This window comes from Microcebus murinus, chromosome 12 (assembly GCF_040939455.1).
Source record: "Microcebus murinus isolate Inina chromosome 12, M.murinus_Inina_mat1.0, whole genome shotgun sequence".
Classification (NCBI taxonomy): domain Eukaryota; kingdom Metazoa; phylum Chordata; class Mammalia; order Primates; family Cheirogaleidae; genus Microcebus; species Microcebus murinus.
In genome coordinates this window covers 28,830,470-28,847,481 of record NC_134115.1, presented here as the reverse complement: position 1 = coordinate 28,847,481, position 17,012 = coordinate 28,830,470, and the positions used below count along the sequence as shown (strand labels likewise).

Here is a 17,012-nt window from a genome sequence, read left to right as displayed (position 1 = left end):
TCGAAACTGATGGGAACCTATTAAATGTGTTTTTTATATAACTTACAAGATATTTGAATTTGATGGATTCTTCTATTCTTTCATGTTCTGGATGTTTAGTGTTATCCTACCTTTTCCCCCAGGCGTCATATTTTATTTGAAACTGTGATAATTATTCTCCTTTCAAACACTTGCCATTTCTTAGCTTAAAAGCCTAGAACAATATTTAAGGTGTTTAAACAGACATTCTAAGCTTATTTCTAAACTTAATAAAAACTGTTTTGTATGCTCTTGATAATTTAAGATAAATACAATGTTAAGAGATTATGTTGCCTGGGCGTGGTGGCTCACGCCTGTAATCCTAGCACTCTGGGAAGCCGAGGCGGGTGGATCGCTCAAGATCAGGAGTTTGAAACCAGCCGGAGCAAGTGCGAGACCTCGTCTCTACTAAAAATAGAAAGAAATTAATTGGCCAACTAAAAATATATAGAAAAAATTAGCTGGGCATGGTGGTTCATGCCTGTATTCCCAGCTACTTGGGAGGCTGAGGCAGAAGGCTTGCTTGAGCCCAGGAGTTTGAGGTTGCTGTGAGCTAGGTTGATACCACAGCACTCACTCTAGCCTGGGCAACAAAGATAGACTCTGTCTCAAAAAAAAAAAAAAAAAAAAAAAGAGAGATTATGTCATTTATTTTATTAAGAGATTTAAAAACAGGAGTGGATTTTAAAAAACTTTATTAAGATATAGTTTAAATACTATGCAATAGGCTAGGTGCAGTGGCTCACACCTGTAATTCCAGCAACTCTGGAGGCTGAGGTGGAAGGATTGCTTGAGCCCAAGAGTTCCAAGCTGTAGTGAGCTATGATCACACCACTGCACTTCAGCCTGGGTGACAGAGCAAGACCTTGTCTCAAAAAAAAAAACCCCCAAAACAAACAAACTCCCCCAAACCTTAAATACTATACAAGTGACCCATTTAAAGTCTACCAGTCAATAGTTTCTATTAATAGTATATGCACAGGTATGTGTAACCATCACCACAGTCAATTTTAGAACATTTTTATCACTTCAGAAAGAAACTCCATTCCCTTTAGTTATGCCCCATTCCCCACCAACCCTAAGCAACCACTAGTCTACTTCTTATCTTTATAAATTTGCCTTTTCTGGACATTTTGTATAAATGACATCATACAATAAATATGTGGTCTTTTTGTGATTTTTTTTTTATTTAGAGGAATGGATGTTGAATTTGATTAAATATCTTTTTAGAAAATATTAGGAGGGGCCGGGCGCGGTGGCTCACGCCTGTAATCCTAGCTCTCTGGGAGGTCGAAGCAGGCGGATCGCTCAAGGTCAGGAGGTCGAAACTAGCCTGAATAAGAGCGAGACCCCATCTCTACTATAAATAGAAATTAATTGGCCAACTAATATATATAGAAAAAATTAGCCAGGCATGGTGGCGCATGCCTGTAGTCCTAGCTACTTGGGAGGCTGAGGCAGCAGGATTGCTTGAGCCCAGGAGTTTGAGGTTGCTGTGAGCTAGGCTGACGCCATGGCACTCACTTTAGCCTGGGCAACAAAGTGAGACTCTGTCTCAAAAAAAAAAAAAAAAAAAAAAAAAAAAAGAAAATATTAGGAGGAATATCCTACTTTTTGGTTTGGACATCTCCTCAGATTTGTCTGACTTTCAGTTAGAAGAATGAGGTCATTCTACTGTCAGGAACCAACCCACAAGAGAAGTGCTAAAGGGCCTCCTTAGGTCAGGTGCCTGCCCAGACCTGATCTCTACAGAGAGGCAGAGTCAGGCAGGGAGATGGCAGCCCTGACCAGGACACGGTTGGGGTGGGGCAAGGAGTAGTCCACGGGAAGGGGACAGGCAGACAGAATCGAGGGTGTTTTCTTTAATTAAGGCATTCAAAGACCCTCCTCCATGCATTCCAGAATCATGAATGAAGTTGCGTGCAAAACGTTGCTGTAGCAACAAAAATAAATAAATGGGACATGATCAAGCTACAAAGCTTCTGCACAGCCAAAGAAATAGTCATGAAAGTAAACAGACAACCTACAGAATGGGAGAAAATTTTTGCATCCTATGCATCCGATAAGGGACTGACAACTAGAATATACTTAGAACTCACGAAAATTAGGAAGAAAAAATCAAAAAACCCCATTAAAAAGTGGGCAAAAGACTTGAACAGAAATTTTTCTAAAGAAGACAGAAGAATGGCCAACAAACATATGAAGAAATGCTCAACATCTCTAATCATCAGGGAAATGCAAATCAAAACCACAATGAGATATCACTTAACCCCAGTGAGAATGGCCTTTATCAAAAAATCTCCAAACAATAAATGCTGGCGTGGTTGCGGAGAAAGAGGAACACTCCTACACTGCTGGTGGGACTGAAAATTAGTTCAACCTCTGTGGAAAGCAATATGGAGATACCTTAAAGTGATACAAGTGAATCTACCATTTGATCCAGCAATCCCATTGCTGGGCATCTACCCAAATGATCCAGTGACACTCTACAAAAAAGACACCTGCACTCGAATGTTTATAGCAGCACAATTCATAATTGCAAGGCTGTGGAAACAGCCCAAGTGCCCATCAATCCAAGAATGGATTAATAAAATGTGGTATATGTATACCATGGAGTACTATTCAGCTCTAAGAAACAATGGTGATATAGCACATCTTATATTTTCCTGGTTAGAGCTGGAACCCATACTACTAAGTGAAGTATCCCAAGAATGGAAAAACAAGCACCAGATATATTCTCCAGAAAACTGGTATTAACTGACTAGCACCTAAGTGGACACATAGGTACTACAGTAATAGGGTATTGGGCAGGTGGGAGGGGGGAGGGGGGAGGGGGGTGGGTATATACATACATAATGAGTGAGAGGTGCACCATCTGGGGGATGGTCATGATGGAGACTCAGACTTTTGGGGGGAGGGGGGAAATGGGCATTTATTGAAACCTTAAAATCTGTACCCCCATAATATGCCAAAAAAAAAAAAAAAAAAAAACTTGGCCTAAAAAAAAAAAAAAAAAAAACGTTGCTGTAGTGTATTGGGAAAGAAATGGAATTAGAAGTCAGAAGGCCTAGGTTTTTGCTTTGGCATTGCAGTTTGACTTTAAGGAAGTCACTCTGTATCTCTGAACGTCAAGTTCTTTATGTTTAAATGGGTGAAAATTAATTGCTCAGCATGGTTGTTGGTGGTATTATATGGGATAACGTACCTAATCTTATACAAGCATTAGGAGACGTAAGTGTCTGGTAACTACCGACCCTGTCTCATTCTTTTTATTTTATTTTATATTGAGACAGAGTCTCACTCTGTTGCCTGGGCTAGAGTGTCATGGTGTCAGCCTAGCTCACAGCAACTTCAAACTCCTGGGCTCAAGCAATCCTTCTGCCTCAGCCTCTCGAGTAGCTGGGAATATAGGCATGCGCCATCATGCCCGGCTAATTATTTTTCTATATATTTTTAGTTGGCCAATTAATTTCTTTCTATTTTTTTAGTAGAGACAGTGTCTCACTCTTGGTCAGGTTGGTTTCCAACTCCTGACCTTGAGCAATCCTCCCACCTCAGCCTCCCAGAGTGCTAGGATTACAGGCGTGAGTCACCTCGCCCGGCCCCTGTCTTATTCTTGATGTCCTGCATGGTTGCTCCATAGGTTACTGCCTTCTGGAGCTGCTCCGGATTGCACTCTCAGTTCTATCAGCCTCCTGATTCCAGCAAAGACGGTTCAATTGGTGGTTACATCAGTCGTCTCAGACGTCTGTCATAGCTAAGCTCATCCTTAGTTATATCCTAAGCTGCAAAACCTCTGAGTTGAGGACAGGACATGGTTCCTGCTCTCTGGGGTTAGAGTTCCGAGGCTGATAGATAACACGGCCTCTGTGAATGGGACACCTGATATTCCAGCGGCAGGTAGCTTGACACCAGGGCTTCGGGGCCCTGGGTTCTCTTTCAGCTTCATTTATACACAAACACACACACACACACACACACACACACACACACACACACACACACACACGCATACACACGCTGCATCTTTCTTTGTATTTTCCTAGGTGATGATTTATAGTCAGGATATTCCTATTCAAAGGTGACCAAAGAACTGTTTCATGATGAGAGAGCAAAGATCTATATATTACTGGCATTTAGAAGTACATGTTAGAGCTGAAAAGACCTTGGACTTAATCTAGGCTAAACCCCTCCCCACCCTCTCCTTACCCCACCTCCATTAATGGAAAAAACTGAGGCCCATAGAGGTGATGTGACTTGTCTAAGATCTCTAAGTAAGATAAAAAGCAAAGACCATTTATTCATTTATTCCTTTGATAAAAGTTTATTGATTCCTACTTACCAGACACCACTCTAGGAGATGAGAATATAGGATTATTCGACACAGAGTCCTTGCCCTCATGGAGCCCTCGTGGAGCTTACCTTTGTCATATTGTCATGGAGACTACAATAAACAGCGCCATGTCAGATGGTAATAAGTAGCAGGAAGAAATCCGGAATAAAGGGATAGGGAGTGGAGAAGGAGGGGAAGTGCCCCCTTTGATAAAAATGTCAGAAAATGTTTCTCTATGAAGTAAACACGGTAAGAGGGCAAGACATATCAGGGGAAGAGCATTTCAGACAGAGGGAAGAGCAAGTGCAAAGGCCCTGGTGCAGCACGTGACCAGAATAACCAAGATGTCTGGATTCACCACGCAGAGCTCCTTCCCCCCACCACACTGCCTCCAGGGTGTGGGGCCTTCCAGCGTTTCAAAAGAGATTATGTCTGGAACACACCACAAAAATACCAAGTACCATTTATTTACTGATTGTCTCCCACACTTGGCATCTAAACAGGGATCTAAACAAGAAACCAGGATATCACAACTTGGTGCAGTGAGAGCTACGAGGGAAGCAGAGAGTGACGTGAAACACAAAGCAGGAACACCTCACTGGCCTCTGGGGCCAGGTGGTGGGGGTCAGGGAGGACGCCCTGAGCAAACAGGAGCTCAATCTAAGGCCTAGGGATGAGTAAGAGTGATCCAGAGAAATGTGGGTGTGGATGTTGGGCACTGAGTATTCTTGATAGAAGGAACAGCATGTTTAAATGCCCCAAAGTGAAAATGAACCTGGGACAAAAGACTGATAGGCATCAGGACGCCTATTTATTAAATTAGAGCAAGGTGGAGGCTGGGCGTGTCTGTAAAAGGCTTTCTAATGCGCAGAACTCACATACCAAGGGCAGCCGTTTCTTGGATCAGAATAGCTGGACGGGTGATTTCGTGCCATAGAATTGCTTAGAGAGCGTCCTCATTTTCCTGCTGCCCTGTGGAAGGCTGAGAGGCAGACAGGGACTATGGGTGCAAGAAGCACAAAGATGAATACTTTTCCTTCTGATCTTATCTCTTCTTTTCTGGCCTAATTAAAACAAAGACCTACCCGATAGGACTATTGTATGAGAAATAACGTACACAAAGCCTGGCCATTGCAGGCAGCCGAAACCAGTAGCTTGGATTACCAGGAGGCCCTGGTCGTCTGTACATCCTAAACTTCACTGTCCTCAGTTCTCACTTTCTGTTCCAGGAACAACTTCTGTCAGGATGGTTGACAGCAGGTATGCCCCTCCTCTCAGGGGAGACCCCACCTCTTTCTCCTTAGATGGCTTTGTGGCCTTCAGCAGGCCAATGGCTAAGACATTTTAAATTCAGTGAATTTGTACATTTGCCACAGTTAGAGTTTGTCAGTCTTGAAAAACCCAGCCTACAGGGATATCTGTAGCTCAGTCTGTGTGAGCTCTGCTGAGCCCAAGCCAGGTCCCTCTATCGTCTCTCCTCCAGCTTGACTGGCAGGAATGCCATCCTCTGACTATCTTTGGGGACCCAAATATCCTCTCTTCCATGAATAATGGCTGGAAAGAACCCCCCCACACACACACATACACAAACACACTTGAAATCCCTACCTGGGAAGGGAATATTGTCTCTGAGATACAGCTTTAGAGGACAATTCGTGCATCTCAAACCTCAGGGGAGTTAAAGCTGTCCCCATCCTTTTTGGCATCAGGGACCATTTTCATGGAAGACGATTTTTCCACGGACTGGGGTGGGAGGGAATGATCCAAGTGTGTTATATTTATTGTGTACTTTATTGCTATTATTATTACATTGTAATATAAAATGAAATAATTATACAACTCACCGCAGGTTGGGGACCCCTGTTTTACTAAATATATCTGCGTGGACTTCACCCCTCTGCAGACCTTATACATTAGCATTAATATGTCAGCAACTGGGAGATTAGAAATTGTAAATAGTTTTTAAAGCTTTCCTGGTAAGTCTGCCAAGCACCTCAGATCACAAGCTCCTTAGTAGGGGGACAGGCAACCTGCTCATGCTGTTCGAAGAAAACCTCTCTTGTTATCATATAGCTTTTTCCTAAACATCTGTTTCAAAGATTATGCTTTCACATTTGATTTAACTGAAAGTGCTGTTCAAGAGATTTCCCTAGAACAAAGAATCGGTCTCCACTTAAAGGTGACTTTCAGCTTTGACTTCTATAGAAACTTGAAACTACAGGACGTTCTGATATTACAAGGTTACACACACACACACACACACACACACTCACATATTCATAGGACACGCTTTATTACACATATATGTATAGCTTATCTCCCCTATACATTTATGAGCCATAAATAATTTTTAGGGCAGTTGGCTTGAACTGTCTTTTTTGGGATTTGCATTACAAGAAATTTTCAGTATTTAATTTCAACAACAAGAAAAGTATGGCTGCAGCCCTTCTGCTTCACAAATAAGTTTGTCCTGGGACCAAAGGTGTTAGAAATCCTGAACCACCAGTCTGTACGATTATTTCAGGAAAACATAGTGCCTGATTTGCCCAGCTCTGCTCAGAGGTTTCTTTCTTTCTTTCTTTCTTTTTCTTTTTTCATTTTCTCTCTCTTAATTTAAAAATAAAAGTTACACATCCCTTTCTCTACCAAGTAAAATGTTATAATTGCCGTTACCATTCATCCATTATCCCCATGTGATTTCTCATATAACACAGCAAAAAACCTGAGGTCTTAAAGTTTAGAAGAGTGAGTTTGGGGTTTTGTCTTGGGTATCTTGGGTCTGTAAGTTTAACTATTCCACACCCAAATTTACCTGCTGTTCTTAGTCCTTGTTCTCTTGCTGGGCATCTGAGAAACCTTGGTGATGAGAATGGCTGAATTTCAAAATCACATGCCTTGGGAAATCCAAATGATTGCATGGCCCAGCCTCAGGCAGATGAAGTTTCATGCATCTTCATTTTACAGATGAAGCAATTGAAGCCAAGAAGCTCCTGACATGTTCAAGAGTGCAGTGTGGAGGAGGGGCTAGAACTCAGAACTTCTGGCTCCTTGGATGGTGCCCTTTCCATTAGAATCCAGTGGTCTACATCCTTCCTGTGCATAAAAATCATGTGGGCAACAGTGCCTGGCTTGGGGGAGGGGGGGACCAGCAAAGTCCCTTTGCCATCACATATTTCCATGTAAGCTTGCTTTCAAGCCAAGTCTCCTACCTTCCCCTTCCAATAAAATTGCTGCTCCTAGTCCCCTCTCATATAAAACTTCCCATATGAAAATTCTGGAATATGAATAGTACCATATACTAATATTAATTTATAGTTGTTAAAATGCAATGTTTCTAGGCCTCCAATCCAGAGTGTCTGATTCATAGGTATGGGGGGAAGTGTGTGAACTTGCATTATGACATGCCCCCCTCCACCCTCCAGCATGGTCCTGCGGTCTGTGGAGCACAGTTTGAGAAGCTGCTCCAGAGCCGCCATGTTAGCTGTGGGCTTCTGGAGTCCACTATGCCTTAACTCGGAGAAGCACCTCTCCTCTTGTCAAAAGTAACAACTCGAGGCAGATTGCCAGGGAACATGTTGTGAGGAAAGAGTTTCTTCAGCAGCTCCCACTCTGACAGGGAACAACCTCCTTTAATTAGCTAACAGGTTGGGTCTTTTGAGAAATGTGGAAAGAACCAAGGCATTTATTTAAAGGTGTCCAAAGAAATCTGAGTAGACAGCTTGAACTCCTGAGAGAAGAAAGCTCTGAGTGGAAAATAAGGTACAGGGAGGAGAAGTGTTTGTGGGAAATATATAGAATGTCCTTGGAATTTAGCTTTGATCTTGAGGAAAACTGGCAGCTGGGTTTCACCAAACAATACAGATATTGTTTCCTTGAACTTTCACCTACATTAATGAAGCATCTGGGTCAAGTTTTGCATAGGTTCTTCCTCACTTTATTTTTAATTTTTTTTTTTTTTGGTAACTGCTCTTTATTGAGATAGAACTCAGATGCCACACATACAATTCACCCATTTAAAGTGTACAATTTAATGGCTTTTAGTACATTCAGAGAGTTGTGGAATCATTAGCATGATCAATTTTGGAATATTTTTTATCACCTTAAAAAGAAACCCCATGTGCTTTAGTTATTACCCCAATCTCCCCATTTCTCCAGCCCCAAGCAACCACTAAGCTTTTTGAAGCTGTCTATTCTAGACATTTAATATAAATGGAGTTACATAATATGAGATCTTTTGTGACTGGCTTCTTTCACTTAGCATAATGTTTTTGAGGTTCTTCCATGTTGTAGCATGTATGTGCACTTCATTCCTTTTTTACTGACAACAATATTCCATTGGATAGATATTCTACATTTTGTTTATCCGTTCATACACTTGGTTGACACTTGGGTTGCTTCGCTTTTTTTGGCTATGGTGAATAATACTGTTATTTGTGTACAAGTTTTGGTGTGGATATATGTCTTCATTTCTTTTGGGTATATACCTAGGAGTAGAATTACAGGGTCCAATGATAAATCTATGTTTAACTTTTTGAGGAATTGCCAGACTGTTTTCCAAGTCCTCATTTTATTTTTTCAAGTTGACCTGAACAAAGGCTCTGAATCATCCTATTATAGCTTAGTTACATAGAGCTTGACCAGGTATAACTAAAGACTTATTGTAAGCACTGTTTGGGGAATGCAAAGATTCAAGCTTGATTTACAAAAATCCCAAGCCCAAATACTTGAGGGTGTCATTTGACATAACCTTAAAGGTTGGGCAATGTTACACGAATTCCTGTTTATGGTAACTAGAAAAAGAAACTCACAGATATAAATGTGGCCATTAAAAAAAAAATGACAGCACAACAACCCTTAATTAGTAGCTTTGGAAAAGGTTTAATGATCTTATAAAATGAGTAAAGCTATTAGATAAAACCATCTATGGATTTCAGCCCAAACATCTGCTATCATCTGTTTCTGCATAGGGAAAAAGACTTGAAAAAAATTAACAATAAAGAACTTAGAAATACTTTAAAGTATTTAAGTACGAAATACAGAGACGTGCACAAATCGTAAGCGTAATTCCATGAATTTTCACAACATGAACCTCACCCATGTAATTAGCACCCACATTATTAAACATCATCACCAGCAACCCTCAAAGCTCCTTTTGCAGACATAACCATCCCCAAGGGATGTAGGATATCCTGACTTCTAATACCAACATTCTTAGACACAAATACATTTTTAATAGTACGTTTCAGGTGTCAAGGACTAGCTAATGGAATAGATTTGTTTAGCTGGGAGAATTTCTTAAGACTCAGTCAGACTTACTACCTTGCATGGTGTAATACATTCTTAAAAATTAAATACCTTTAAGCTTGTATATAAAATAAAGGGTATGACCTCTGAACCCAAGAAGCTTTTAATTCAACATCCTCTGCAACTTAAGAGCATATACTATAATTTGTTTTTTAAAGAGCATGAAACAGTAGACTTTAAACATTTATTTTAAAAGACATCTTCTTTCCCCTCCAGAATTTGAAGTTTTATTCCTGACTGTAAAACTTTATTCCTTTACAGTCTGTAGAGGAAGTGCTAGGGAGCATTAATCACAGGAGCTTTAATAATTTAAAAAGTGTATATATAAACACACGCACATTGGCAATACATCATCACGTTGTGGGCTGAAGTAATTTACCAAAATAAATATAGCCTTCACAAACAGAGCATAAAAACTGATACACGGTTTATGGGACAGGAGGATGTTAAATACCCCCGCCTTACCGATAAGACAAGCTTTCTAATACTGGAACTGGCGCTGCTCTGGTTCTTATCTGGAAAAAAATCCATTATAAATCATTTTATGTATGACACTTTGTTCGCGTTAGAATTCTCATGAGGTGAAAAGGTAATACTATTAGGGGACATCATTTTGCAAAGGCGGATCTTTTTTTTTTTTTTTTTTTTTGAAAAAGCTCCAAAGATGTCTCGAATTACCAAAGTAGATTAGGATTTTATTAGGATAGTTCCTTGGAAGCTTGGGATTCTGTGTTCCACCTGGTGATGCCTAATATAGCGCATGAGTCAAGGCGAGGAGGACTGAGAATGTATGACCCTCGACTTGCGCTCGGGGCTGCCCCGGGTCCTTTCTTTTTGCATGGATGCTGGATACTTCCAAGGTACCCTCGTCCTCTCATTCTCCCTCCGACAGCGGAGCCGGGAAGGCGCGCGGCCCGCCCCCCGCTCCACCCCCGCCGGCCCGGCCGCGGCGCAGTCGGCGCCCCGCAGCCCACGCGGATGCGGTGCCGGCAGGTCCCGCGCCGCTCGAGCGGCGACTTCGCCGGGCCCCGTCCTTCCCGAAGTCCTTGGCTTACACCTCTTCCCTTCCAGTCGCCCCGTAGCCCCTCCTCCTGGCGTCCCCTTCTCCGGAGGCGGGCGGGGTGGGGGCAAAAGTTTAAAGCCGGGCTCGCTTCTCCGTGAAGCTCGCCGGGTCCCTCTCTCGGCCGGACCGCGGGGCGCCGAGGGGCCACAGGGCTTTCCTCGCGCTCCCCGCCAGCCCCAGCCCGGCGGGTGGGGACGGACTCTTAGACGCCGCTGGCCAGCCCCGCCGCGCCCTGGCCGCGGGCTCCCTCCCAGCCCGAGGGACTTATTTAAACATGTGGAGTAGGGCGCCCTTCCTGGACCCCAGGGAGCGGGCGCGGGTTCGGCGGTGACCCCGAAGGCCGGGCGCACTTGCCGCCCGCAGCGCGAGCACAGGGCGCGCGTGGGCGAGAGCGAAGGTGCGCCCGGGGCCAGCTGGAGGCGGACCCGCCGGGCGGCGGTTGGGTGCGGCCGGTGGGAGCCGGGGCGGCGGCGGCGGCGGCGGCAGCAAGTGGTTGGGCGGTGCGCATTTCCTTCCCTCCCCCTCGGCCTCGGCGCCCGCGCGCGGTGCCCAGTGTGCGGCGCCCTCGGCTCCGCTCCGCGTCCCCTCCCCGCCGCCGCCGGCCGCTCCCTTCCCCGCCCGTCCATGTCCCTGCCCGTGGTGCTCCCGGGCTCCTGCTGCCCCGTGGCGGGGCTTTCTGGCGGGCCCCAGGCCGGGGGCCCGGGCGCCGCGGCCACCGCCGCCCAGGAACCGCCGCTGCCCCCGCTGCGGCCGCGCTGGCCCCGGGGCGCGCTGCAGCCCCCGGCGCGGCCTCGCTGCGCGGCCCCCGCCGTCGGGGTGCTGGCCGCGCCGCCCGCGCTCTCCTCCCGCCGAGCAGCCGCCGCCGCCGCCGCCGCGGCCCCGGGCTCCGCGCTGCTGCCTGCCCGCCCGCTGCTGTCGCTCGGGCTGCTGCAGCTGATCCTGGGCTGCTGCATGGTGGCGCTCAGCTTCGGGGCGCTGTCGCTGAGCAGCTCCCCGCAGGTGAAGAACTCTTGTCCGTTCTGGGCCGGCTCCTCGGTGAGTACCGCGCGCGCCTCGCGCTCAGGGCCCGCCCGGGGGCCAGGGGCATCTGGCCAGTCCCCTCCCTTGCCCCGCGGTTGGCCTCCAGGGCTGCGGTTGGGGAGCACAGCCCCTCAGGCCGCTTGAAGTTTCTGGAGGCGTTGAGGCTGGAGAAGTATGTTCCAAGACAGTGGAGTTCAGGGGCGAATTGGGTTGCACCTGGGCAGTGTCTATGCCTCCCACCTAAAGGGTTTTATTGTCTCTGTCAAGCTCGTAGAATAAAACAAAGATATCTGGCTCTTTGGGAGATTGGAAAGATGGGGTGGGTGGCAGGGAAGTGGGAGGAAAATGATTAAACTTCTTTTGACCATTGAGTATTTAGCGAACCGACAACGTCTGTCCCCTGGGGGGGGGCGGGGATTTTGATCTGTTTTGTCCACTGATGTATCAACAGGGCCTGGCACACAGTAGGTGCGTTTGCAGGATAGCTGAAGTGACAGGTTGATTGGGGCATGCCACTTGTTTTATTCTGCACCCGAGACACACGTAAATGTGAAATGTGTAGGGTGGCTCGCCCCCCAGACGGGTTCAGGAGGTAATGAGAGGGTGTGTGTCAACGGCGCTTGTACCTGGTCATTACAGGCGGGCCCCGACTCCCCTGGGTCCCTGGAGCCACGCAGGCTACTGCGCGGAATTTAGTTCTTGAGAACCCGGACCTGTCATTATGGATGAGCTGGCCAAAGCTTCAGCTGGCCGGAGATGCCTGCCCTGCTCCAGGACTTAGGCCTGCCGCCTCCATCCTGGAAGGCCAGTCCCAGGGCAAAAGGGTGCTGGGACTTCGGAGGAAGGCTGCTGAGGCGAGCTTGGTGGCTGCTCACCCCTGCCTTCTAACAGTTTCACAACTTCCAGGGCATTCCACCCCTTTGAGGTTTGCTGAGTGTTGATCGGCTTGAAAACACATCTTTTTTGGAATGGTTGTGGAAGATGGGTACAGTAAGGTAGACGGCCTTTCTATAAACGATGTAAACCTGAAAGTCTGGCAGTGCCCGTGAATTTTACTAAGATCTGTAACCAGCGTATGTCTTGGACGCATAAAAACTATACATACCCAGATTCAAGACCAAAATTTAAGAATGTAGGGAGAACTAATTAGACCCAAAGTAATTGTTTGAATAAGAACATTAAGAACGTTAGGTTCCTTGGAGCCTAGCCTGAAATTTTATACTTCAGCCGGAACCAATTTGCTCTTGTTTTGAAATGCTTTGATGTTGGAGGATCTTATTGGGGTACACCCTGTGCTATGGCGAGGGAAGTTCACAATTTGTGCATCATGTGGACAAAATACCACCTTGTGGCCCTGCCCCTGGGCTCTGCTGTTGGCCTCTGTGAGTGTTCTAGAAGACTCCAGAGGGTTGGGTATTCCAAAGAGGGTAGGAATTAGTTCCCTTATGCTCTCTACTACATTTTTCAGACTAAATTCAGCCAAATGGTTGGTACGTTTCATTTCTCTAAATGCCATGGGCCATTAATGAATCTTGCATACATTTTTTAGGGATTTGCTCTTTGTAAAATCATAATCTATTGTCTTCTCAAAGATAGCTACTTTAGAATTATTAAAAACTATTTTTTGTTTTCTAAAATTAAAACCTGAAATCAATTTACTATTGTGAATTATTTCAGAAGTAAATGCACTTAGATCTGTCAGTCAAACCACAGTCAGATTTGATGAAATACAAAAAAAAAAAAAAAAAAAAAAAAGGCCATCAACCAGAGGATAAAGGCTAATACCCTGGCCTATTGTCTGGGCATATCCTTGGGCAGGGAGAGAATCAGTGATTTGGAACTGACAAGTTCTCTTCTGCATGCCGTTCCCCCAACTGTGTTCCCTAAGTCTGTATGCAACCCTGTAACTGTGGGTTATATTCCTATTCTTTTGGTGACTCGTTGACCTCACAATTTACAAAGTGACAACAGGACTAGTGATACTGTACCTATAGAACAATTAAATAACAATTGTAAGAGAATGGCATTAGATGCCATGATTCTTTTGGTGTTTTTAGGAAAAAGAAAGTCTGATCATGTTTTGAATTTATGTATGTAGCAGAGGTTAGGTTGTTTTTTTAAAAACCTTGCATTGTGGAAAATTTTAAATTTATATGAAAAACGCTGTACAAGGAACCCACACATACCCTTCAGTATGTTTTCATCTGTACCCCCTTCCTGGGCTCTGCTGCGGGCCCTGTGTGTTCTGATAAACTCTAAAAGGGTGGGTATTTCAAGCAGCATAGGAATTAAATCCTTCATGCTCCCTAGTTCATTTGTCAGACTAAATTCTCTTATTATTTTGAAAGAAACCTCAGACGTCACATATTTCATCTGTAAATATTTCAATGCGGATATATTTAAATCTATCTATCTGTACATATAACCGGCATAGAGAGATAGCATAGAAGTAAGGAAGACTTAAGAACTTCCCCCTCCACTTCTAAACTTTTATTATGAATAACTTTAAAATTTCAACCAATGTAGAAGAGTGCAAAACCCCCATTTACTCATCCCCAGCTTCAGTTGCTAATGCATGGTCACTCTATACCCAATATCACTCCCCTTTTTAACATCCATTGGATTATTTTAAGGCAAATTCCAGGTATCATAACTTTAGCCATTAAATATTTTAGTATATATCTCTAAAATAAAGGGGCTTAATAGCACATTGCAATTAATTGGAAGATAGCTAAACTAAGGGTTTTATGAAAAAAGCTGAAAGATTCTGACTTGAGGACTACAGAATTAAAAAAAAAAAGCTTTGAAATATAGTTCACATGCCATACATTTCATCTATTTAAAGTGTACCATTCAGTGGTTGTTAGTAAATTCAGAGTTGTGTAACTGTTACTACAATCAATTTTAGAAAATTTTCACCACCTCAAAAAGTTATTGGCCATTACTCTCTATTCTTTCCATCCTCCCTACCCTAGGCACCCACTGATTAACCTACTTTCTGGCTCTATAGATTTGTTGATTTTGGACATTTCATATAAATGGGATCATATAATATGTGATCTTCTATGACTGGCTTCATTCACTTAGCATGTTTTCAAGGTTCATGCATGTTGTGGCATGTATGAATATTACATTCTTGTTTATTATCAAATGATACTCCGTTGTATGGGTATGCATGTTTATTTATCCGCTCAGAAGTTTTATTAGCATATGAAACTAGGTGGTTGCGTGGAAGTGCCAACTGAAGTCTAAGGTTACATCAAACCCACTTAGGAAAACACTAGAAGAATATCCTCATATTTAAACTTGGAATGACTCTTAGGCACTTCAGCCTGTTATATCAACTAAAGTGGAAAATCTTCTTTTGGCTTCAGTAAAAATTTTGCTTTTACATTTGTTCTGAAATTAGGTTTAAGAGACAAATCTGTTCATTTAAAAGGGACTGTTTTGTTAAACATGGCATAGTTTAAGGATATTTTTTTGTGTGTGCCTTTCTGTAAGAGTTCCCTCCCTGAACCTGAGGTTTTTGAGGCTTATTACTTTTGTCTTAACCTTGAAGGTGTATTTTATCTCCTTAAGAAAATTTAAGCTTTAACAAGTCCTGTAAAGTATCTTCTTACATAGTTTACATTCATACTTTCAGCAACTTGTAGGGAGCATTTTTAATGTACTCTGTGTTTTTGAGCACTCTGTAATCATTTGTTTTCCTCCTGGTACCACTAGTTAATGACTCAGTGTATTATTATTCCCAAAGTTCATGAAACTAAGAGATCGGCCACCTTTAAAAACAACCTGAAGTTTGACTGTAGGTGGGTGGCTGAATAAAGATCTCAGTATCCATGTTCAGACAATGCTGTCCTAGCACTCAGCATTGGGGGGGTGCTTGATTTGGGTGTATGTTTAGTTAATATTAATTAGAGTCCACTGGGATTATGGGAGACTCAGCCTACCACACTGTGCTAGATTTAATTAAAGAGTAGACAGAGTTGCGATGGTCTGTCTCTCCTCCTTCCAAAATAAAATTCCTGACTTTTATGACATATATGATTCTTGGGAGATATTTCAGGCAAGTGATAGAGAACTGGTTATTTGTTTTTTGTTCTCTGGGTACCCCAATGTCCTTTTTATCTACATACATTTATGTCTATCTGCTTTAAGTCACTGATCTAAATTCATGGTCACCCCTCCGTTGAGTACATGATTCTTCAGCAAGATTCTACTTTCATATAAAGGGACAGACATTGGTGAACTTCAGGGTTTTAAAACAGTTTTAAAACTTAAAAAAATTGCAATGACTAGACATAAAAAAGAATGAATGGGCCAAGGGAGAGACTAATGTAAAAATTCTGAAGTTTCTACCAGTTAAACAGCAGTAATATATATTTTCTATCATACTCTATATTTTCTATCATACTTAAATATTACTTTAATATTTAAGAGATATTTTAAATATAATTTGGGGGATGAATTTTATTGATTTTCTTTGATATTTTATTTGCATAACAGCAGAATCACATTTATGAGTTCTGTGCCTTGAACAAGTCATTGAGCCTCTGGGCATCAGTTACTCATTTGTAAAATGGATGGGATGATTCTGGCTTCAGGACTGATTTCATGAGGGCGTAATTAGAGAACATATAGGAGAGTGCTTTGATGATGATGTGGACCTAGCACCAGGCCAGACACATGCTGGAACCTCTGTCAATGTGTCTGTATTTTTAAATTTTAAAGTATTATGGGGGTACATGTTTTTGGTTACAAGGATCGCTTGAGTCAAGGTTATAAATGTGTTTCTCACCTGGTTAGTGTTCGTTGTACCAATTAGATAGGTTTTCACTGACCCCCTCTCCCCTGATTGGTTTCCGTTGAGTTTTGCTTCTGTCTGTGCACATGTGTGCTCATCAATTAGTTCCAGTTTAATAGTTAGTACGCATAGTGTTTGTTTTTCCATTCTTTAGATACTTCACTTAGGATAATGGTCTCCAGTTCCATCCAAATTGTTGCAAAAGGTATTAAGTCATCCTTTTTCATAACTGAGTACTATTCTACGATATACATATACCACATTTTGTTAATCCACTCATGAATTGATGGGCATTTGGATTTATTCGACATCTTTGCAATTGTGAATTGTGCTACAGTAAATAATTGAGTGCAGGTGTCTTTTTGATAAAATGACTTCTTTTCCTTTGGGTAAATACCCAGTAGTGGGACTGCTGGATTGAATGGTAGGTCTACTTTTAGTTCTTTGAGGAATCTGCATATTGTTTTCCA

General features: G+C 43.2%; 1 protein-coding gene across 2 annotated transcripts in view; it reads left to right on the top strand.

Annotated features, from left to right (window-relative positions):
* The first annotated feature begins 10,392 nt into the window (after window positions 1-10,392).
* Window positions 10,393-17,012, top strand: part of ENTREP1 (endosomal transmembrane epsin interactor 1) — a 69,911-nt gene continuing 63,291 nt past the window's right edge. The window contains exon 1 of one of the 2 annotated variants that reach the window (XM_076008643.1): window positions 10,393-10,515. In XM_076008643.1, the coding sequence (XP_075864758.1) occupies window positions 10,498-10,515 (18 nt within the window). In that variant the 5' untranslated portion in view covers window positions 10,393-10,497. Of the gene's footprint in view, window positions 10,516-11,263; window positions 11,754-17,012 lie in introns of those variants that run through there. The other variant, XM_020289300.2, reaches the window with a different exon arrangement.